Consider the following 25041-nt stretch of genomic DNA (forward strand, 5'->3'; position numbering starts at 1 on the left):
GCCTAGACTTAAATAATTTGTTGTAGGAGCTTCTAGTCTGGTTGCTAGATTATAAAGACTGGTTTTGGATTTGCTGTAAGTATCCTGAAGGGACTGATAAGGGCTTATTCATTATGACCTTGCCTTTAAAAATGTTCCCTAGAGGGGCGTCATTAGGCATCTGCCTTCAGCTCTGCTGGGGTCATGATCCCAGAGTTCTGGGTTGGAGCCCCAAATCTGGCAGCCTGCTCAGCAGAAAGCCTGCTTCTCCCTCTCCCACTGCCCCTGCTTGTGTTTCTTCTCTTTGCTGTGTCTCTCTTTGTCAAATACATAAATAAAATCTGGGAAAAAAAAATTTCCCTAGGGGTGCCTGGCTGGCTCAGTCAGTAGGGAGTGTTGACTGTTGATTTTAGGGTTGTGAGATTGAGCCCCATGTTGGATGTGGAGATTATTTAAAAAAAAAAAAAAAAAATCTTAGGGGCGCCTGGGTGGCTCAGTGGGTTAAAGCCTCTGCCTTCAGCTCAGGTCATGATCTCAGGATCCTGGGATCGAGCCCTGCATAGGGCTCTCTGCTCAGCCTGCCTCTCTCTTTGCCTGCCTCTCTGCCTGCTTGTGGTCTTTGTCAGATAAATGAATAAAATCTTAAAAAAAAAATGCATAGTGAGATGTCTTAAGGACTTTCCATATGTAATTTAGTTGCCTTTGTTTTTCCCTCTAAGTCAACTGGTAGTTTTCAGACTTTTCATATGAATTACCCTTTTGTCTCTTCCATTAAAATGAGTTCTTATAGGGACATTGTGGAAATGGGAAAATGTGAGTGAAAACGTTTTCAACTTAGTCCTTTAAATTAGGACCTTCAAGGACAGTTTGATAAGAGGGCAGAGTCTTTTGCTAACAGAGTTGGCTTAGGTTAGTAGAAAGCAAGTTATGATTGCAGTGGTAGCTCAAACTGTGTTTGGGAGAATGTGTTTCTTCTGTGTTTGAGAGATTAAGATGTGTATTTCGTGTAAGTTTTGTTATAGCTGTAGGTCAGGTCAGTGCCTAACATGTGAAACTAAAAATTAGACTCAGAATATAGAGAATTACCTAAATAGCTGTTATTAAGGCTAAAATGTTGTATAAGGTAAGGTATCTACCCTAACATATTCTCTGTTAGTTTATAGTAATTGTGTATGTGTTCTGTGGTTAAGAGCTTCACTTAACACTCTGACATTGGGAACTTTAAAATGTGTTTCACATCTGTATAAAAAACTTTTTTTTTAAAAGATATTTAAAAAATTTGAGAGAGAGCACACGTGTGTGTATGCGCATGAGAGGTGGGTGGGGCAGAGTGAGAGGGAGAAGGCAGACTCCCCCACTGAGTTGGGGGCCTGATGCAGGGCTTGATCCCAAGACCTGAGAGAGCATGACCTGAACCAAAGTCAAACACTTAACCAACTGAACCACCCAGGTGCCCCTCTGTAAAAACCTGGTGTACTATTTTGTTTTGTTTTTTTGAAGAGATTATGCCAAAGCCCTAAACAAATTGCCTAGTTAATAGCATGTGTGTGTTTGTGTATGCATGTTTATGTATTCAGTATATATTTTAGGCTTTTGTCTTCATAATAAAAAAGATAAGGTACTTGAATTTCCAAATTTTTCATTTCAAATCAAGGATCCTGTCTCTGAACTGTTTCTGAAATGACTAGTTCATAATGTTAGGCACATTTTCTAAATTGATTTGTTGAAGCTTGTTTGCTGCCTTTTAGTCTTACTTCAGAAAAAGATTGGTAATGTTAGAGGATTCAAGAAATGATAAAGTTGAGTCAGAGTAAAGAGTATTTAAAATTACTTTGAATAAATGTACCCAGTGCAAATTACAAGAAGTACAAGGGTTTTTAGAAAATAGTCCCCCCCCCTCATGCCTATTTCCCAGCTGTAGTTCGTAGCTGAAGAAATCATTCTTAAGTTTATGTATTTTTCTGGAGAGACTTTATATGTATATAAGCACATTTTATTCTTTTTAATATAAGTAGTAACATGAGGTCCACCTTGCTCTATAGTTTTTTTACTTAAGGACATATGTTGGAAGGTTGTTCCATATTTGTATATGTAAAGCTTCCCTATTCTTTTTATATTGGTGGTTTACTGTCTAATTAACCAGATCTCTTTCGCTGTGCTTTTTTTTTTCTTTCTTTCTTTTTTTTTTTTTTTTGGACTGTTCGAAACAATACTAATATCCTTGTAAATGTGGGGTACATTTTCTTTTTTGTTTTTAAGAGATTTTATTTGCTTATTTTTGAGAGAGAGAAAGAGCGAGAGAGGCGCCAGCACAAGCAGAGAGAGAAGCAGGCTCCCTCTGAGTGGGGGAGGAGCCGGATGTGGGATTCTATTCCAGGACCCTGGGATCACGACTTGAGCCAAAGTCAGGCGCTTAACTGACTGAGCCACCTAGACCTCCCTGGGGTACATTCTTCTAAGTGGAATTTCTGAGTGTAATTTTGAGAGCTATGTTGAATTGCTCTCCATAGAGGTATACCAACTTAACAGTTTAGCATTAATGTGGTATCAGACTTTTTTCTTGGGCATTTTGCCTTTTTCTTTTGAATTAGAATGAAAATATTCATATGTAAGACCCTTTTCTGTCAACTCTTTATATGATTTTTTAAAGTGTTTTGTTCTCTTGATATGTAGGAACATTTGATGTATGAAGGGAAGTCAATCCTTTGTATGTGCTGTTTGTGATAAGCATTTCCCTCATGCTGTTTTCTTTGACCTTGGTTGTGAATTTTGTCATGTAGAATGCTTTTTGTGTTCGTGCTTACAATTGCGATATAAGTGTATTTTTATCATTTGTTTTGTGTGTCGACTTAGAAAGGCCTTCCTTCTCCCTTCTGTGATAATAAAATTTTTTCCCACATTTTCTCTTTCTTACAATTAACTTTTGTTAGTGATTTTCTGTTCCTTTCAGTCCTCAAATTCAGGATTTTTCCTGCTCTTTGTAAATAAGTCTAATGAGTTTCAGCATACTGTAACCAATTATGGAATTAATTTGATATTATCATAATTTAGTCTGCCGTATTTCACATTTTAGTAGTTTGAGGATGATCCTTACCATTAATTATGGCTTTTTTTTTTTTTTTTTAAAAAAAACCTGTAATTGCCACTTCTGGTACCAGGAAAAATGAGCTAATTGTTCTATTTTTTTCATTTTCTTCCTCCTTCTGTTCCTTCATAATGGTATACATTCTTGTGGAGGAGAATTAAAGTGCTGGCTTAGAGTAGCTGCTCCATAAATGTTTGTTGATGAATTCTGTCATTCAGCAAACAGATATATTAGAAATGTTTCTTTATGGGAAGGAGAATCTTCCTAAGTTTATAAAGTAAAATGAAACTTGAAGAAAAGTTACTTTGGTTACTTTCTGAAATATATTTGGGGCGGTGATGGGGTTTGGAGGTGGGAGTAGGGCAGAGCAGGAGAGTGAGGGGAGTTCAGTAATTTGTGTGCGAGCATATGAGAGATACTGATAGTGAACAGAAGAACGTGACTTGAGGCAGAAGGATCTAGAGTTCTTTCTGTCCAGGTCTTGGCATTACTGGCTGTGTAGCTTAGGGGTAAATTACTTATCTCTGGTGAATCTGCCCCTTTTCAGAGAACATGTTTAAGCTGACCCCAGTATATCTTTTGTTCTTTTTTTAAGTGTATCCGTTTACCTCTTTTGAACCCTTGTAACTTTGATATTTTTCTCTTGGTAAATACTTCAGGTAAATAATTTGCTTATCCCTCAACTTCCCTGATAATGGATTTGAGGGTTCACCTTTTTTCTTTTTCTTTTTAACAATTATTAACTCCCCTAGAATGTTCCTAGGGGGACTGCCCTCTTGAACCTTTTGAGAATCTTCACTGTTTAGCACTTTGCTTTGACCACATCTGCTATTGAGTAAATGTATTTATTTGAATTCAGTTTTATTCCAATTTGTTTGCAGTATAATTCCTTTTTCTTTAAAAAGATTATTTATTTATTTATTTATTAGACATAGATCACAAGTAGGCAGAGAGGCAGGCAGAGAGAGAGGGAAGCAGGCTCCCTGCTGAGCAGAGAGCCTGATTCCGGACTTGATCCCAGGACCCTGAGATCATGACCTGAGCTGAAAGCAGTGGCTCAATCCACTGAGTCACCCAGGCGCCCTGCAGTATAATTCTTAATTAAAATGTACCGTTACCAACCCTTATAAGAAAAAGAGTCTCTCGTAAGCTGAGTTAGAAAAAATTCCAGGGATGACTTAACCTAGTTCAGTCTTATGAGGAAAGAGAAACTCATTGAGTAAAAATTTGTTTATAGAGTAGGGTTTATATTTTTTGGTAGTGAATTTTATATGAAAATTAAGTCTGTTCATTTTAAGTTTCACAGCTCTTGAGTTATCTTGTGTATTTTACATTTTATCGTAGTAGTCTAGAAACTTGAGAATCAGAAGCATCTTTTTTCCGGTAATGCTTTTTTCTCTTTTTCTCTTTAAAATTCTTTTTGGAGGGTGAACATAGCAATTTTTATGTGTAACAGTTTAACTATCACAGTTCTCTCTCTCTTTTTTTTTTTTTTTTGATAAGCAAAGTATGAATGGACTTTGAACAATTTTAAGAGGTAAACTGAGGGGGGCGCCTGTGTGACTCAGTTGTTTAAGCATCCCACTCTTGATTTTGGCTCAGGTCATGATCTTAGGTTCCTGGGATTGAGCCTCTTGTCAGGTTCTGGGCTCAGCTGGGAGTCTGCTTGTGATTCTCTCCCTCTGCCCCTCCCCCATTTGCTTTTGCTTTTGCTCCCATGGTTTATCTCTCAAATAAATACATACTTCTTAAAGATTCTATTTATTTATTTGACACATACACAGAGGGAGAGACAACTAGAGAGGGAGCACAAGCAGGGGTAATAGTAGAGAGAGAAGCAGGCTTCCTGCTGAGCAGGGAGCAGGATGTGGGGCTTGATCCATGACCTGAGCGGAAGGCAGACGCTTAATGACTGAACTACCCACGTGCCCCATAAATAAATATATATATATATATTTAAAGATTTTATTTATTTGACATAGAGATCACAACTAGGCAGAGAGGCAGGCAGAGAGAGAGAGGAGGAAGCAGGCTCCCTGCTGAGCAGAGAGCCTGTTGTGAGGCTCGATCCCAGGACCCTGAGATCGTGACCCGAGCTGAAGGCAGAGGCCTTAACTTGCTGAGCCACCCAGGTGCCCCAATTTATATTTTTTTTAAAAGGGCAAACTGAGGAGGAAAATGGTCTAAGAAAATTCCAGGTTAAACATGAAGATGAAACTTCTTAAAGGATGGAAATTTGTAATATTCTTTTTTTTTTTTTTTTTAAGATTTTATTTATTTACTTGACAGAGAGAAATCACAAGTAGATGGAGAGGCAGGCAGGGAGAGAGAGAGAAGGAAGCAGGCTCCCTGCCGAGCAGAGAGCCCGATGCGGGACTTGATCCCAGGACCCTGAGATCATGACTTGAGCCGAAGGCAGCGGCTTAACCCACTGAGCCACCCAGGCGCCCGTGAAATTTGTAATATTCTTGATTTCTTGCGGAATTTATTACTGTTACATATATATGTATATTTTAAAGATTTTATTTATTTATTTGACAGAGACAGACACAGTGAGAGAGGGGACACAGCAGAGGGAGAGGGAGAGGCAGGCTTCCTGCTGGGCAGGGAGCGGGATTGGGGGCTCAATCCCAGGACTCCAGGATCATGATTTGAGCAGAAGGCAGACTGAGCCACCCAGGCGCCCCAATGTTATATTTGTCTAATCTGTAATTTTAAGTATATTGATAACAGAAGATACTGGACCTTTTTTCGTGGTCCAAACTGTAAACAATTAGCCAAGCAATAGAGTATTTTCCTTTAAAAAAAAAAAAAGAATATTTTCCTTTAGACGCCATTTCCTTAGGCAAGGATTTTTTAAATTGATGTCTATTGCAGTATTTACCACCCTTTCCTGATGATCATCACTTTACATGCTGGTTTAAAACAGAATTGTAGGGGCACCTGAGTGGCTCAGTCATTAAGCGTCTACCTTCGGCTCAGGTCATGATCCTAGGGTCCTGGGATGGAGCCCCGCATTGAGCTTCCTGCCCTGCGGAAGCCTGCTTCTCCCTCTCCCCTTCCCCCTGCTTATGTTCCCCCCTCACTGTGTCTCTATCAAATAAATAAATAAGATCTTTAAAACAACAACAACAACAACAACAACAGAATTTTAGGTCCTATTTAAGACCTGTGGTGTTGGTGGTATAGTGGTGAGGATAGCTGCCTTCCTATTTAAGACCTGTGGACTTAGAATCTACAGGGGATGGGCTTCTTCTAGTTTTTATTAGGAAGGTCTGTAAATCCCTTAGCAGTTAATATGTGTCTACTAAATACTCTTTTTTTTTTTTAAAGTTTTTTATTTATTTATTTGACACAGCGAGAGAGGGAACACAAACAGGGGGAGTGAGAGAGGGAGGAGCAGGCTTCCCACTGGGCAGGGAGCTTGATGTGGGGCTTGATCCCAGGACCCTGGGATCATGACCTGAGCCAAAGGCAGATGCTTAACGACAGCCACACAGGCGCCCCCATGTCTACTAAATATTAATAGAGATTGATTACGGTATTACAGCAATGAAAACAAAATTCAGTGGAACAAAATGTCATATAGTTTTCAAAAGATAAAATGTGACTCACAAAAGATTTAGGATGAGCATGTGTTACACACACTGATCATTTTTTAAAACTGACTTTCCCTTTATAACCTGATGCATGAAGATTATGGGCCAGTTATTGTGGTATAATGTTTCTCTGGTTGGCATTTCTCATGTTCAGACAGGCTGTGCTGCTTTGGGTTATGCATCTTTGGCTAGAATATTACAGAAGTAAAGCAGTGCTCTCTTTGCTCATTGCGTTCTGTCACTTGGCACATGATTTCAGTTTGTTCTATAACTAAGGATGTTCACTTTGATTTGTTCATTAAGGATTTCCCAGGGTATTTGCCTGGCTATTTCACTGCAAAATTGTAATAAGTGGTTTTCTTTTTATCTTGGGGGTGTAGGAGGTACTTAGAAATTGTATAAATAACCACCTCTTCCTTTAACTTTTCAGTGTATGTATGCTTTTATATCTAGATTCCAGGGGTTATAATACAGCACTCTTTATTTTTATTGAAATGAAAGTCTTGTTACATGAAGTTAACCATTTTAAAACATACATTTCAGTGGCATTTAGTACATTCACACTGGTGTCAAGCCACCTTTATTAAATTCCAGTATATTTTGTCACCGAAAAAGAAAAATCTGTATCCATTTAGCAGAACTCCCCATTCCTCTCTCTCTCTCTGCTATCCTTAGCAAACACCGGCCTGCTTTTCATCTCTATGGATTTACTCATGGATATTTCATATAATTGGAATTGTGCAATACATGATCTTTGGTCCGGTTTCTTTCCCTTAGCATGTTTTTGAGGTTAACCCTTTACCATTCCTTTATAATGAATATATCTATACCACATTTTGTTTATTTGTTGGTGTATTGATGGACATTTGGTATACTTCCTCCTCTTGGTTATTGTGAATAGATCTGGTATTAAACACTGGTGTACAAATACTTGAATACCCATTTTCACTTCCTTTGGGTATATATCCATGTATGTATATTTATGGTATTGCTGGCTCATATGGTATATATTTAACTTTTTAACGAGTTAACTGAACTTTTCCAAATTGTGTGTGCACCAGTTTACCTTCCCACTAACAATGTACAAGCGTACCAGTTTCTCCCATAATTTCATCAGTATTTGCTATATACTGTTTTTTTCCCTTGTTCTTTTTTAGTGTTGCCCGGGGATGGGGTGCCGGTGCGGGAGATGTCTGTCACGTCCTTTGCCCACTTTAAAATTCGGATGTTTGTCTTTGTTGTTAAGTTGTAAGAGTTCTTCATATATTTTTGGTACTAGACCCTTATCAGATACAATATACAAATACTTTATGCAGTTTTTTTCATTCATTCATTTATCTGTCTTTTCAGTTTCTGGATACTATCTTTTGACACAGAAGTTTTTATATGAAGGCCATTTTTTTCTATTAAATAAATAAAATTTTTTAATTGTGTCATATATAAAAATCTATTGTTCAATCCAAGATCATGAAGCTTTGCCTCCATGTTTTCTTCTGATAGCTTTGTAGTTTTAGTTTTTATACTTCGGTCTTTGATTCGTTTTGAAGTTTATTTTCATATATGTTCTGAATGGGAGTCCATTGAATATCCATTTGTCTCAGGACCATTTGTTGAAAAGACCATTCTTTCCCCCATTAAATGATATTAGTGCTTTGGTAAAAAATTAACTGACCATACATATATGACTTTATTTCTGGACTCTTAGTTCCATCCCATTGGTTTATGTATCTATCCTTATGCCATTGTGATTTTCTTTTTGTAGCTTTGTATTAAGTTTTGAAACACAGAAATGTGAATCTTGTAACTTTATTTTCCTTAGTATTGTTTTGGATGTTTGAGATCCCTTGCAGTTGCAAATGAATTTGAGAATGGCTTCTCTGTGCAAAAAAAGATGTTGAAATTTTAATAGGTAGTATGTATATGTTATATACTTTCACTATGTGTATGTTGGTATGCTTAATGATGTCCCACAGGTCTTTTTGTAGCTGGGGTGCAGAGGTGCAAGAACATCTGTGTTCGGGGGTCCCAAACAGACTAGGTTCACCTAGTTGCTGCTGACAGAATCCAAAGGCAGATACGAATAGTGATGAAACGAAGGGATTTATTTCAGTGAGGCCAACACCAGGAAGACTGTGGACTAGTCACTCAAATGTCTCCAAAAAGCCAAAAATACTTCCAGGTTTATATAAGAAAAATGTGTGGCAAAGATGAGTGGGTGTGTGCAGGTAGGTAGGCAGTGAAGGTCAAATTGATCACTATCTGGGAGTCGTTCATTGACAGAGGTGTCTTGCTAGCTCAGAATAGTCCTTATTGCCTGAGAGGGTAGTTTCTGTTCCCTTCTGGGTTTGCCCTCAGGGTCTTTCAACTGAACCAAGAGACAAGCTGGAAAGAAGAATACAACTAGAAGGTTTGAGGTCAAAATTGAGGTTTGACTCTGTAGTTTTTTTCCCTTCCTGCCCCAGGCTGATAACTCTAATTGACCTATCTTCCACTTAATGTGATTCTTCCTTCTGTTGGCTCAGGGTCTTCCACTGCAGCTGTCTAGTGAAATTTTTATTTCACTTATTATACTTACTGGTGCAAGAATTTGTTTGGTTCCATTCTATCTTTATTTATATTTTGTTTTCTGAGACATTGCTTTCTGTTCCTTTAGCTTTTTTGTATTTAGGACAGTTGATGTCTGTGTTTCATTAGACTGTTTCATAATTTCAGTCCCCCTCCCATTAGTGGGTCATACTTTCATATTTCTTTGAATGCTTTGTAATTTTTTTGTAGAAAATTGAGCATTTTTAATATTGTAATTTAGAGACTCTGGGAACCGAATGTTTTTCCCCTATCCTCAGGGTTTGCTTCCTGTGGGTTTGTAGTTGCATGTTTGTTCAGTGACTTTTTGAAACTATTTTTGTAAAGTCTGTGTTCTTTGTCTTGGGTAGTCTTTGAAGTCCCTGTCCCGTAGCTTGTAGTCCCTTAGCTTAGTGTTTTTTGTTGGGTTTTTCAGATAATATTTTAGTAAAATTTAAAAGTTAATGCAAAAATCCATGATGAACAAAATATAAAAGTTTATAATCAGGATCAGTATGTTGTCTAAAGATGACAGATCTTTTCACACACAGGTCAAACAAGGAACCAACTCAGTGCTGGCAGCACAGCTGAGACAGGTTGCAACCTTTTATAAGACTTGACTAAAGGTTCATAAATGTTACAGAAAGTAATTTCAGTGCAGTCCAATAGCAGTTTTATTTCTGTTGTACATGGATACTGCTCCTCTGAGAGCTCTTCTGATAAGATCCCACTTTTACCTTTACCATGTTCCTCTAGTGTTTTGTTGCCCATGCATGCCCATAGCCAAGAAGGGATAGAAAGTTAAAATGTAACTTTCCCTGTCTTTGCCCATTAGGTCTGTGTTAGGGCATTTCTTCAATGATTAGCCACAATGTTTATAAAAGTCTTAGTCTTCATTTCCTGTTTTCTTTGACTCTTAAAATCAATTTGAGGTGAAAGTAGAGGGTCTTCTCAGGGCGTTTGTTTGTTTGTTTTTAGCGTGTGTCTTGTTCTGGGCATATGTGTGGTTTTCTAAGCCTCCTGTTAGAAGGGAGTTCTTGGCAGTAATTTCCCAAAGAAAATTGTCTCTTGGCCTTTCTTTCCATGCTTTGGGTGTGCTCTTGTTCACTCAGTTAAAAACCTTTGTCCCAGGGAGGTGGAGGAGGTTCATGCACCTTAGACTGTTTTTTTTTTTTTTTTAAAGATTTTATTTATTTTTTTGACAGACAGAAATCACAAGTAGGCAGAGAGGCAGGCAGAGAGAGAGGGGGAAGCAGGCTCCCTGCTGAGCAGAGAGCCCGATGAGGGACTCGATCCCAGGACCCTGGGATCATGACCCGAGCCGAAGGCAGAGGCTTTAACCCACTGAGCCACCCAGGCGCCCCCACCTTAGACTGTTTTGAAGGAAAATGCCTTTAGCATAGCAGCTTTTCCTTCCATGTTAGGTAAAACAGTACTTCTTGTCGTTCCTTAGGTAGCCCCCAGACAGGTTTTATACAGACAAACATAATTCTGTAAGAATAAGTTCAACAGGGCTCACTCCAGAAACAGAGACGTGGGTGCCACACTGGCTTTTTGGGACCTCCACTGTGCCCAGGAGAGGTGGGGCTCAAGGGCAAGTAAAAATGCTACAAAGCTTTCCTACCATTTTAAAGTTTTGTTTTCTGGGTTTGTTGTGCTTGATTGCTGTTTCAGAGTTCTGACAGAGCTAATTCTGACAGATTTTGCTTGAGTTTTACTGTTACTGTGAAGGGGATAGGCTCTTTGGCGTTCCTTCTTTTCACTATTTTGTGTTAATGGCCTAAACATGTGTTTTCTCATTTTTAATGCTTAGATTGTGCCTGATTTGGTGGGCCACTCATTCAAGCTGGTTTCTATGCCCTTTTGATACCTCATAATCATTATTTGGACATTTCCTTGCTTTTCGCTAAGATAAAATATTCTAGGCTTATTTGAATTTTTCAAAGCCCTGATTTTGGTTTAGTGGAAATCTGTTTTTCGAAGTCAAGATCCGAGGAGCTCCTGGTTGGCTCAGGTCAGTTAAGTGTCTGCCTTCAGCTCTGGTCATGATCCCAGGGTCTTGGGATGGAGCCCTTCATCAGGCTCCCTTCTCAGTGGGGATCCTGCTTCTCTTCCTCCACCTGCCACTCCCCCTGTTTGTGTGTGTGCATTTGCTCTCTAAAATAAATAAAATCTTTAAAAAAGCCAAGATTCTGTGTTATGTATGCTTATTTATTGGAGTCACTATGCTTATACCCTCTCGTTGCGGAGTTGGGAGAGGTATATATACATAAATAAATACTACCTTTGTGTGGTATATGTGAATGTAAGTATTTTAATATTATTATATGATTGTGAATTAATCATTAATCTTACTGATAGAGTACAATACCACAAAATTCGCTCTGTTTTTCACCCTTTTTGTTCCTACTGTGTTCTTTGACAGAATGAAACTTTTATTCTAAATACTTACTTGATTATTTCCCCTGTATATAATGATGTTCTGTTGTAGCCACTGCCACCATCATGTGTGTGGACACCTATCTCCCCCTGCTTAGCATCTTGACTCTTCTCACATCTCACTCGTTTGGGCTCAGTGCCCCATCCCTGGCTGTTCCTCTGCCTGAATACCCTTCCTTACCCTGCTTTGACACTGACATCTTGTGCTGGGCCACTCCCAGATGTTGATACCCTTTCATCCTTGCTCTGACTTTTAACAGTCTGGAACCCTCTTGTATTTCCTTATGTAAATCGCTTTAGTCCTGAATCAGGAAGAGGAAGACCCACTTTTTAAATGAAATCTATTAATACTTTAAACTACGCTTATATGAAAGGAGCATTTCACAGGCTTATTTTCAAGAGAACTGAAGTTGAATTTGAATAGTTGTCTTCCAGTTCTTACTTATGAAGGATTTTGAGCAGTTTGGCTAAATGAAAAACAACCTTTTTAAAGGATTTTATGTAGATGATTTGGCAAGCAAGGGTAGTTGTCTTTTTAGAACTATAATAGTTTTCAAGTTGAAAGGTAAGTAGTAGTTTCTAAATTTTAGTGAAGAGAAGAGAGTCTGATGTTAACTTGTCAAAGTCATCCAGCCTAGTAACTGGTTGAGTTGGTTTGAATCCAGGACCATTGGGCTGTGAAGCATGTTCTTTCATAAAAATCTGCCTTAATTAGTTAAAATGCCTTAACCTGTTGGTTGATGATGTGTGTTTTTGACGGGCTTTGTGATTTTTTAAAGTTTTTGGTATCTGAAATGTAAACCATTATAAATATGTTTGATGTTCATTCTGATGAAATTTGAGTTTCTCATTGAAAACGTTAAACTTCGTGGCTTCAGAAGTCAAAACATAGGAAGTAAGAAATACCTTACTGTTTGTGTACTTTCTGCCAAAGTGCATTTTTCTTTTTTCTTTTTTTAAAGATTTTATTTATTTGTCAGAGAGAGAGAGAGGGAGAGAGCAAGCACAGGGAGACAGAGTGGCAGGCAGAGGCAGAGGGAGAAGCAGGCTCCCTGCTGAGCAAGGAGCCCATTGTGGGACTTTATCCCAGGAGGCCGGAATCATTACCTGAGCCGGAGGCAGCCACTTAACCAACTGAGCCACCCAGGCGTCCCAAAGTGCATTTTTCAATCTGAAGAACTCTGTTTTGGATTTTTAGTTACCAGTGATTTTTTTTTTAAAGTGAGGCACGTGCACTTGTACAGTGCACATGTACAGTATTTTTCAGAACCAGTTTTCCCCTTAGGAATTTTCTTATAGTTGATGTTTTAGACTTCAAGCATTTATTCATGAATGGGTTGTAAATAGATTTGAGATTGAAATTAGGATTTTCATGCTATCAGCAATTAAAATCTTCACTGTTTATGTCCATATGGTAAAATCAGACCTTATAACAGAATCTGGTGGAAGATTCCTAATAACCCAGAGTTACTGTTAATAGGACTGCTAATTTGCACCCCCCCTTCCTGGCAGTCTTCTGTAAGTCCCCTTTGATACATACAAATTTTTTTTTTAAGAGTTTATTTATTTATTTGACAGAGAGATCACATGTAGGCAGACAGGCAGAGAGAGAGAGAGGAGGAAGCAGTCTCCCTGCTGAGCAGGGAGCCCGATGTGGGACTCGATCCCAGGACCCTGAGATCATGACCTGAGCCGAAGGCAGCGGCTTAACCCACTAAGCCACCCAGGCGCCCGATACATACAAATTTTTGATGAGTGTATTTCTGATATTCTTGTTTGTATTAGTCTATGTTAAAAAACAATTCATCGAGTAAATTTAAACATCAAATTGATTTTATTCAATGTTTTATGAATGGGGCGGCATCCTGTCTGTCAAATAGAAAGGAGCTCCAAGGAGCTGTATGCATGGGAGGCAGAAGGGGCCAGGGACAAGGAAGAAGTGGATTGATTACCTCATCTTTCATTGGGAAATGGTGGAGGGGGTCTATCAGGTGATTACCTCACTACTGCTGACCAGGAAATTACAGACTGACCAGTTAATATTTCATTTTTGAGAGGGTTGTGGTTTTTTGTTTTTGTTTTTTTAATATTTGTTTGAGAGAGAGTGAGCTTGTTGTGAAGGAGCGGTTAGGGGAGGGGCAGAGGGAGAGGAAGAAGCATTAGACTCCCTGCTGAGAATTGAGCTGGACACGAGTCTGGATCGGAGGACCCTGGGATCATGATCTTAGGGGAAGGTAGATGCTTAACCATCTGAGCCACTCATGTGCCCCCTTTTCTGGGAGGGTCTTAAAGTGTAATCAGATTAGGTATTAAGTCTTGGTTGATGCGGGGCTTAGGAGAGGTCACACAGTTTTGGCCTTCTGTTTTAACGTTTGCTAGGGAAGTCGTAAGAAAATACTGCAAACTGAGTGGGTTAAGTAGATTGATTTTGTCATAGTTTTGGAAGCTCAAATTCCGAGATCAAGATGACAGCATGTTTGGCTTCCTCTGAGACCTCTCTCCTTAGCTTACAGATGGCCACCTTCTTGCTGCCTCTTCACGTGGTCTCTTTTTTGTGCAGTCTTGGTGTCTCAATGTGTTCCAATTTCCTTCTCCTACAAGGACACAGGATTGGAATGGGGCCCTTCCTGACGACCTCATTTAAGTTAATCATCTCATTAAAGCCTTTATCTCTATATATGGTTCTGTTTAGAGGTGGGGCAGTATGAATTTGTGTGTTGGCGGGGGCACAGTTCTCCTAATATTAGACAGGGAAAGGAAGATAGAATATGGTTGGCACCAAGTGTAGTTAAAAGAAAGTGATAGGGTGGTACTTTTCAGAGTTTAACTTGGCTTTATACAGGTAAGGCGTAAAATTTCTTCTATCCTTCTAGATTCCCCGGCTTGGGGCCCTGTAAATTACACTGACAAAAGAAAGATTAAACAAGAAAAAACAAATGGAAGTTTATTAGAGTGTGCTCCTACCTCCCAGTAACTCAGGGGTGGTTAGAATTTGCCAACTCTTTACCTAATTACATGGGGGGCAGGGAAGGGGACTTCATGGAAAAACAGATGACTTTCTGGAAAGATACAGGTAAATGGGCCCTTAGAAGAATTGATGGGAGAAATGATAGTTTGTGGCAGTGTCTGGGTGTGGTGCTGATTTTGTGTCTGTATCGGTAGGGAAGAGTTGCTTCAGGGGAGGAGACTGATAAATTCTTTCTGGAGGCTCTGCTTTCCCATAGATAAGGAATTGGAGGAATTAAAATGCCTTCTGCTCAAAACTATTCTTACATTAAAGTATCATATTTTGGGGTGCCCTATGGTGATTTCTTCACACTATAAATGCCTTAATATTAGCTAATAGCGTTCTTTACTTTTTTTCAGAACATGAAAATGTTTCCCATTAGGTTTTCATACTTTATTTTTTCAAAACTAAAATTAAAAATTCTAAAGACACTGCAGAAATGCATAGGTAAGATTAGTGATTTGACCCTAGGGATTGTTTTTAGTTTATAAGTTATCACTTGACTGTTGTTTAAAGTGATAAACTTTATTTTAGAATCTCGTCAATGTCTGTCTTTTTATTTCGTACAAACTATAAAAACGGTTTTCCATTTCCATTTAGTTATTGAAACTTATTTTAAGAGTTTCCAACAAAAACTTGTTTAAGAGTGACATCCTATTACATACATCGCAAAGGAGCTTAGTAACTTCATGTCAAAAGATAATGAAAATAACATTTAGTTTCCATTTTAATTTCTGAAGACTTCAAAATGTAGTGTAAGATGGTAGTAGAATTAGAGCTTATAGAGTGCCTGAATTTTTATGTGGTTTATTTTAATTGGGTACACTCAACATTTGTCTCATAAATGTATTACTGGAATTGGTTGTCTCAGGTTACTCAGATTGTATCAAGGTTTTCCCACCTTCTGCTCGTGGCTCGTATAAGCTTATATACCATTTAAACATTTTCATTACCGTGTTAACCTTTTGTATCCAGCCATTCTTTTAACCTTTTGTTAAATAGATCTCTGTGGTTTGGGGTAGTATAAATAGAATATTTCTATAATATTTGAGAATTTTTTGGGAAGTATTTTAGCAAGTTGGTAGGATGTTAAAGGATTGTGTCATAGAAAATACTTGAGGGGCGCCTGGGTGTCTCAGTTGTTAAGCGTCTGCCTTGGGCTCGGGTCATGATGCAGGGTCCTGGGATGGAGCCCTGCATCAGGCTCCCTGCTTACCAGGAAGCCTGCTTCTCCGTCTCCTACTCCCCCTTGCTTGTGTTCCCTCTCTAGCTGTGTCTCTCTCTGTCAAATAAACAAAATCTTTAAAATAAAAATAAAGAATTTGGAAAAGGGAAGATTAACAATGGCATTATTTTGTTTTTTAAAAATTTCACTTTTGAGATTATGCAGTTGTAAATATAAAACATTTGTTACTAATAAACTCAGACATTATGATGCACAGAAAATTTGATTCATTCACTGACTGATAGTCTTAAGCTTTGTATTGAATACTGTTGGGGCGCCTGGGTGGCTTAGTAGTTAGGTATCTGCCTCTTGCTCGGGTCTTGATCTGGGTCCTGGGATCAAGCCTCATATTGGGCTTCTTTCTCGACGGGAGCCTGCTTCCCCCTCTCCCTCTGCCAGCTGCTCCCCGTGGTTGTACTTTCTCTCTCTCGCAAATAAACAAATAAAATCTTAAAAAAAAAAAAATGAGTATAGTTGTTTAGTTGTCTTCTGCCTTACTTAAAAACAAAAACAAAAAAACAAACCAAAAAACTTATATGAAGTTGCTGTTTTAAGATTGGGCTGGAGGGGCGCCTGGGTGGCTCAGTGGGTTAAAGCCTCTGCTTTCGGCTCAGGTCATGATCCTAGGGTCCTGGGATCGAGCCCCGCATCGGGCTCTCTGCTTGGTGGGGAGCCTGCTTCCTCCTCTCTCTCTGCCTGCCTCTCTGCCTACTTGTGATCTTTCTCTGTCAAATGAATAAAGTCTTTAAAAAAAAAAAAAAAAGATTGGGCTGGAAATTTGAAACTTAGATGTAGTTGATGGAAGTTCCCAAAAAGTTAAATTTAGAATGCAGAAAAGCTCTAGTGCCTAAAATATTTGATACCCATTGTGATGATTATAATTAAAAAACAATGAACCTTTTCATTATGGAAATTTTCAGACATACATGTAACTAGAGAAAAGTGTATTTACATATCTCCTTGTACTATCTATCATTTATAACATGTGCAGCCTTTTTTCAGTTATCCCCATTTAGCATTATCTGGTTTTTAAAACAGATTCCAGATGTATCAGTGTAATTTAATTGTAAAGGCTTCAGTCTTTTATTTACTACCATCACACTCCCATTGTCACATCTAAAATCAGTAATAATTTCTTAATGTCATTAAGTGTTCTGTTCATGTTTAAATTTTTGATTGTTTCCTAATTTTCATTTTCTAAAGGATGGTTGATTGGAGTAAGGATCTCTATAAGGCCCACATGTGTTTGATCTGCATATTGAAAGCCATTTATTTGTTGAGGGGGAAAAAAAACGATGATTTCATCTGTCAAGTATCCTCTGATATATATGGATTTGCTGGATTACTTCCCTCAGATTTCCTTTAATTTGTTTCTCTGTGTTGAACTTTGTGAAAGTTAGATCAGATTTCAGGTTCCATCTGGGGTGGGGGTGAGGATACATTATAGATGGTGTAATGTGCATCCTAATTTGTCACATCTGGAGACACTTGATGTCTCTATGTGTGATGAAACCATTGTAATTAGAAAAAATAAGGCTTACTGAGACTATTTGTAGTGAAATTAACCAATATTAAGTATGCACTTTGATTTTTAAAGGTTTTATTTATGTATTTGACAGAGAGAGCACCAGTAGGCAGAGAGACAGGCAGATGGTGGGGGGGGAGAAGCTCCCTGCTGAGCAGAGAGCCTGACACCTGACACGGGGCTCAATCCCAGGACCCTGAGATCATGACCTGAGCCAAAGGCAGAGGCTTAACCCACTGAGCCACCCAGGCACTCCAGCAATTTGATTTTTGACAGATGTGTACGTTTTGATAACCACAATCAAGATAAAACCCAATTACCTCAAGAATAACCTTCCCTTTGCATTCATACCCCTAGCCCACAGGCCCTCTCCCCTCCTTGTGCACTCCAGTGATTTAGTTTTTGTTCTGTTTTTGCCTATTTTAGAATTTCATTATAATTGGAATCTTAGAGTAGTAAAATCATTGTCATTTAGAAGAGATAGAGCATGAGAAGATAATTTTGGCAAGGAGCTCCAGGTCTAATTTCTTTGCATTTTTATATGACAGGGACTTGCCATGAGGTGTTGAAGCCTTGTTTCACTGAGTTGGAGAGACTGGACCTAAATGGCGCAGCATGACTTTGCTCCAGCCTGGCTTAATTTTCCTACTCCACCATCATCAACAAAGGTACTCTTTCTTGTATTTTTGTCTTTGTGTCTGCTTCTCATTTGTTCTTGTACACAAATGTAGTTGAAACAAGAAGCCTTAATATTTTTGTGGAGAAAATTTTCTTGTATTGTCATCTAAGTTATTTAAGTTATAAAAGTGACTTCTTCCATCACCGTACTGTACCATTTATTTCAGTTGTCTTCTGTACTAACCGAGTTCCACACATTTTGATGCAAAACCAAGGCAAACCTGTTAGATACATTGCATCTTAACTTTATACCATTCTTAGATAACTTGGCTTACTTCCTGTTCTGTAGGTAATACATGAAAGGAAAATTCCAAGGGTTTTTGAGGTCTTTGCTTCTACCCAGAAGATTTCCTTTTCAGACAAATAAGACGTTGAATGGCACATCGCTAAAATTTCAAGAGTGATGAAAACTTTGCAACATTGTTATAAATCATCCTCAGTAATCTAATAAATGTTCATTTTACTTGAAAATCAAAGCAGTAGTTTGTGTAAGATTTGCTAAGCATTGCAGTTATCTTCCACTTAAAGACTTGCTAAAACAGAGAGACCTTGAACTGGTTAGACTCCATGTAACTGGCTTAATAGCTGTCTTTGACTTTGTTTTTTCCATAGCGCAGAGGAATCAAGGGAGAGTCTTGATTATGTTTACCTGTATTTTTTGTTGTTGTTGTTTGTTTGTTTTTTTAAATAGACTTTATTTATTTATTTCTCAGAGAGAGAGAGAGAGAGCACGAGCGCACGCAAGCAGACAGGGTGGCAGGCAGGGTGGCAGGCAGAGGCGAGAGAGAAGCAGGCTCTCCACTGAGCAAGGAGCCCTGTGCGGGACTTGATCCCAGGGCTCTCTGATCATGACCTGAGCCGAAGGCAGCAGTTTAAGTGACTGAGCCACCCAGGTGTCCTAATCTGTTTGCCTGTTAATCATGCTTTACCATGCTAAAGAGTTCATTTAGGATCTTTTGGGGGTATAGGCAGTTCTTAAGAAAAAGCTTGTTAAAAGCAACTCTTTTTTTTTTTTTTTTTTTTTTAAAATTTATTTATTTGACAGAGATCACAAGTAGGCAGAGAGAGGAGGAAGCAGACTCCCTGCTGAGCAGAGAGCCTGATGCGGGACTTGATCCTAGGACCCTGAGATCATGACCTGAGCCAAAGGCAGCGGCTTAACCCATTGAACCACCCAGGCGTCCTTAAAAGCAACTCTTAAGGGAACAATTTTTATAATTTGGAAAGTCCTTCCCCAGTAAGGACTTGTCAGATCATAATAAATTGGCCCAAGTTTTGGCCCATAATTTTGTACAGATGGATTCTCTGGAAGGTTAATTGACTTGCCTGTTTTTCATAGAATTACTGTGAGCCTAAACTAGAATCCAGGATGCATTTCTTATTCTGTACTCTTTACATAGAACTCATTTTGGAATGCTGTCAAATGATTAAATATCTCATTTCATAGCCTGTGCAGTGGGATTTGCAATTGTTCGAAAATGATGACTTAAATTGCTTAAACTGAGATCACTTCTTAGAGTTTCTCTGGTTGCTCCTTTGTCCCTGAGGTGTAGGTCTTTGCAATTTACTTCCCCTTCCTGATTTCCTTGTAAACCTAGCTGCTCTAATCCAGCCCTTTAGCAGGCTTTTTTTTTTTTTTTTTTCAGGCCTACTTAAGAGCTTGACTTAAATGAGTTTCCTGCTTCCTGCCTCTCTTTTTCTTTCTGTCTACTTTATTTGAAATAGGTATGAGTTGTTTTCATTTTCAAGTGGATTGATAAAAAATTAGCAATAAATGGAAAATTGGTTACAAAACATAAGATTGAGAATAATTTTTGTCTTCATTCAGATGTTAATCTGAGGTTGATTAAGATGTACTCTTGATTTAAGATTAACTGTTTTTGTGATGAAATCCTTATTTCCAGAATGTGACCCTTGATCTGGATGTAGGTCTTCATGAATGATGATTTTGAGAATTGGGATTGCCACCTCTAAATCTGTTCTGATCTGTTCTAAATTACCTACAGGAAATGGTATTTATTTGAACTCAGTTAAGAGTACTTGAAATTTTAAGAGTACTTGAAATTCTTTCTTTAGACCTTACCCAGTGTAATTTTGATAAATACAGACTTTTTAGTAATAACTTCTTACACCTTCCTTCTTAACCTTTCATGTCTCCAAATTACTATTCATAGGTTCTCATTCATAATTAACCTTTTGTTTTCTATCAGGGCCCTTTTAATCTTACCTGAATAAATGGAACAGACATTAATTTACCGTGGGGTTCTCTATTTCAGTGTAATGGAAGTTTTTATTTATTGTTCGAAGATATGAGGACTTGAAATAAAAAGTAAAAATACTTTTAGAAGTACACTTTAGTAGTTTTCTGAGGTGTGTAGAGTTTTAGCCCCATCATGTGGTGAAATTTTAAACTGCATGTGGTTGATTATATGCGGCATAGGGCATTGACATTTGAGCTATTAGCTAATAAAAAGTAAATTTTAGGGGCGCCTGGGTGGCTTATGGGTTAAGCTTCTGCCTTCAGCTCAGGTAATGATCTCAGGGTCCTGGGATCGAGCCCTACATTGGGCTCTCTTTTCAGCAGGGAACCTGTTTCTCCCTCTCTTTCTGCCTGCCTCCCTGTCTACAGGTAATCTCTGTCAAATAAATACAATCTTTTTTTTAAAAAAGTATACTTTACACAATATTTTGTATACACATAGGTATCTGATGTTTTCTTGTGTGGTCTTCTTCTAGTAGAGGGGCTCCTGGGTGGCTCAGTGGGTAAAGCCTTTGGCTCAGGTCATGATCTCAAGAGTCCTGAGGCTGAGCCCTGATGGGCTCTCTGCTCAGCAGGGAGCCTGCTTCCCCTCTCTCTGACTACCTCTCTGCCTACTTGTGATCTCTCTCTTTCTCTCAAATAAAGAAATAAAATATTTATTTTTAAAAATAAAATCTTTAAAAAAATAAGTCTATTAGAAAATGTAAATTGCTTCTGATACTATCATCCTTTGATAGATTGTCAGTTGCATTTTGGGTAATAACATTTTTATTATTGAAGCAATACTGAACTGAAATGGTTGTAGGTACTGGAAAAGTTTAAATACCTCATTTTAGATGTTTCTCCTTCTGGCCATCTTACCCTTGGAAGGGTGATAAATCGATTCTTGTAATCGGGTTGAGGTATCATGTTGAGGTATCCTTTTATAGTATTGTTAGAACAAGGAAGATTCCTGGGACACCTGCAGCTTATTTGGAAAAGCTTGTAACTCTTGGTCTTGGAGTAGTGAACTCAAGCACCAACCACGTCGGTTGTGTGGAGCCTACTTAGGAAAAAAAAGGGAGGGGGGAGGTGGTTGATTCCAGGGGCGTGATACTAAAAGAGCAAATATGGGTGTGGTACGACATAGAAGATACAGAAATTTTTATTCTTTTTAAGTACAAAGGAATACAGACTTGTTATGATGACATTCCACTACAGTAAATTCATACTCATATTCAATATTCTGTAATTACTTCTATGGCTAGAGTGTAGCATTAGTGCATTATGGATTCTTTCAAGGTAACATCTAAAAAATAGTACTTAATATTTTCCCAAATTTAAAAAAAATAATGTGTAAACAGTGTTGGCTTGCTTTGAAAAAGTGTATTTAAAGTCCAGGCTAAGAGATCTGAAAATTCAGTTAGCACTGGTATTGGCGTTCATTGAAATTTCTTGTTTACTACACATAGAATTTTTGTTACCTAGAGATTCATACTGTGGGCATCCAAGAAAAAATGCTAAATTATTTTTTAAAGGAATCCAGAAAAAGATTTTAATTATGTAAAGGGATAAAGACCATAAAGGAATAGAGAGAGGGTCTCTTTCTTGCTCATGGTAATAATCTTTTTTTGAGCCAGTGATTGTATAAAACAGTTCATGTGAATGCTAACAAAAAACACAAGAGGTAAATTCTTGTTTTCTGTCTCCCATATACAAAGGTGGGAACTGAGGTTGAGAGAGGTAAGTAATATGCTCCAAAGTGCTGGAGTTAGGATAGGAATCCATGTGTGCCTGACATTAATGTTTATCAATTTAATAAATTTTTTTTCTCAACTGTTAGGTAGTAGATTGATTTTCAGAAGTGAATATTAGGATGCTTTTATGCATACAACAGAATGTATTTTTATCCTGGTTTGGATAAATGAAATTTTTTTCACTTTAGAGATGGCATCTCCAGTATCTATCATTACTGCATACAGATCTAACTTTTCAGCATGTGTAATCTTTTATTGAGTGGATCTACATGGATTATTTAGTTTACCAGTTAATGGACTAAGCTGCAGGATTGTCCATGCATCTCTTGAATACTTTTGTAGGATAAATTCTTAGAATCAGTGGATCAGAGGATTTGTACATTTTGGTAGGTAATGTCTAATAGCTCTCAGAAAGGTTGTATTGGGGTGCCTGGGTAGTTTAGTCGGTTAAGTGTCCTACTCTAGATTTCAGTTCAGGTCTTGATCTCCAGGTCCTGAGTTCATCCTCTAGGTTGGGCTCCTACTTTAAAAAAAAAAAAAAAAGTTATACATATTTATAATCCCATCAGAATTTTAGGAGGGGGCTCATGTTCTCAGTTTCGGCAGTACTGGATGTTTTCACATTTTTTCATCTATGCAGTTAGATGACAAATGGTACTTAATTATTTTGCATTTTTAAATAATGGTTGAGTATATTTTGGTGTTAGGTTTCTTAAGAACTGCTTGTCATGTAATCTGTTTCTTAGTGATTTCATAATAGCTCTTTTCACATTGGGACATTTGTTTGCTGTATATATTGCAAATATATTTGCTTTGGTAATTTGTAATTTGCTTATTTGTTTTGGTAAATTTTTTTAAAGTTTTTGATTTCTACTCCAGTATAGTTAATATACATTGTTAAATTAGTTTCAGGTGTACAATGTAGTGATTCAGCAGTTCTCAACATGTTTTGATGATTCTTTACAAAACCTTGTTGAAAGTTTTAATGAAACCTACAAAGGATAGATTATAATTAAGTGAATGCTTATTAAACATCAAGATAGTCCTATCTTATTCTTCTATATTAGCTTTTATTTCTTCTGGAGGTAAAGCATTGTGTATATATTGAAGTCTAGTGTCTTATTTCTTCACAGTCCTTTCTCTTCATTTTTCCCCGGAGGTATTCTCAGGGTATGTGTTCTTATAACTACATTTGTGAATGTTAAATAATAATGTTATGTATGTTTTATATTTTACATTCATTGTGTCTTTGAGATTTTCTTGCCCCATGTTGATATCCACAAATGTAAGCTCTGTAACCATCTTAAAACTCTGTGTGGTAAAAACAAAAACAAAAAACCTCTGTGGTATCCTGTTTTGTTTATCTGTACTACATTTTATTTGTTCATTTAAGTTTAGATTGTTTATAATATTAAAAGTTTTGGCTACTATAGAGAAATTTTGCATTGAATATTCTTATGATATATCACCCTGTACACATGGGTAATAATTTTTTAGGCCACTGCTCCTCACACTTTAATGGATAAGAAAATAATCTGGGGGGGGGGCGCCTGCGTGGCTCAGTTGGTTAAGCAGCTGCCTTCGGCTCAGGCCATGGTTCCAGGGTCCTGGGATCGAGCCCCACATCGGGCTTCCTGTTCAGCAGAGAGCCTGCTTCTCTCTCTCCCTCTGCCTGCTGCTCTGCTTACTTGTGCTCTCTACCTCTCTGTCAAATAAATAAATAAAATCTTTAAAAAAAAAGGAAAAGAATCTGGGAATTTTGTTAAAGTGCAGATTCTTATTTCATTAGTTCTTGGAGAGGGCCCAAGTTATAACAGTCTTCAAAGTGATGTTGATTTTGCTTGTTTGTAGACAACAGTTTCAGCAGAAGTCCCCAATGTAGATTGAGAAAAAAAAAATTGCTGGGACTTCATTAGATACTGCTAAATTCTTCATCTGCATGGTGTACTGACTTATACTCCTGAATGCTCTATATAACTATTCTCTTTAAATGCTTGCCAAAACTTTGTTAAATTATCACAGTCAACTTTTTTGCCAATCTTTGTCATAAAGTGTGTTTTCACTCTTTCTTGAACATCAAATTACATTTCTGTGAAACGCCACTTTGTATCTTCGTTACTTCTTTTGGATTCCTTTTCTTTTCACATCAGGACAATATACCTCTCTATACATGTATATATGTATTACATATATGTATGCACATACATCATTTTTAACATCTTTAAAGTTACAGTGTTTTTGGTCTTGCATGTATAATTCATTGGGTGTATTCAAGTATTTTGTAGTACTTGTTGGCTGTTTTAAATAATACTTACTTACTTAATTTATTTTTTATTAAGTAAACTCTATATCCAGCATGGGTCTTAAGCTCCAACCAATGAGCCAGCCGAGTGCCTCTAAGTGATAGCTTTATTACTGGGGTGTGTGGCTGGCTCAGTTGGTAGAGCATGGGATTCTTAATCTTAGGATTGTGAGTTCAAGCCCCAGATGGGGCATAGTGTTTACTTAGAAAAATAATAAAAAGCTTTATTATTAAGTCTTTGTTACAGATCTACCTTTTTAGCCTTATTTCTTATTCTTACATTATTGTGTCTCTGAAGGGTCAGGGTTTTATCTTATTACCAAGCCAACATAGATGCTGGCAGGAGACACGAGACTCCTGGATCAAGGGCCAAGAACTTCATTACTTAATAGCATGACAAGCAGAATAAGCATGATGTTGGTTTTTCATGCCCCGCCCCCAAACCTTTGGTAGTTGACATGGAAGGGTCCAGGTGGATGCCACACTTGGTGCTGCATGGGGTAATCCACTGCATTTGTAATAAGCCTGCTTTTTGTCCCAGAGAAGGATATTACCTATAATCCCTCAAACGTTGCTCACTGCAGACATAAACTTGAGAAATGGGCCATACAAAGAGCAGTGAAGGCCTTACATTCTTGGCATAC

General features: G+C 37.9%; 1 protein-coding gene across 2 annotated transcripts in view; it reads left to right on the forward strand.

Moving 5' to 3' along the window:
- Positions 1-25041, forward strand: part of GPBP1 (GC-rich promoter binding protein 1) — a 76070-nt gene that overhangs the window by 15239 nt on the left and 35790 nt on the right. For both annotated transcript variants that reach the window (XM_059417903.1, XM_059417904.1), the window contains exon 3: positions 17970-18089. In XM_059417903.1, coding sequence (XP_059273886.1) covers positions 18027-18089 — 63 coding nt within the window. In that variant the 5' untranslated portion in view covers positions 17970-18026. The remainder of the gene's footprint in view (positions 1-17969; positions 18090-25041) is intronic.

The sequence above is a fragment of the Mustela nigripes genome, chromosome 12, assembly GCF_022355385.1.
Source record: "Mustela nigripes isolate SB6536 chromosome 12, MUSNIG.SB6536, whole genome shotgun sequence".
Taxonomy (NCBI): domain Eukaryota; kingdom Metazoa; phylum Chordata; class Mammalia; order Carnivora; family Mustelidae; genus Mustela; species Mustela nigripes.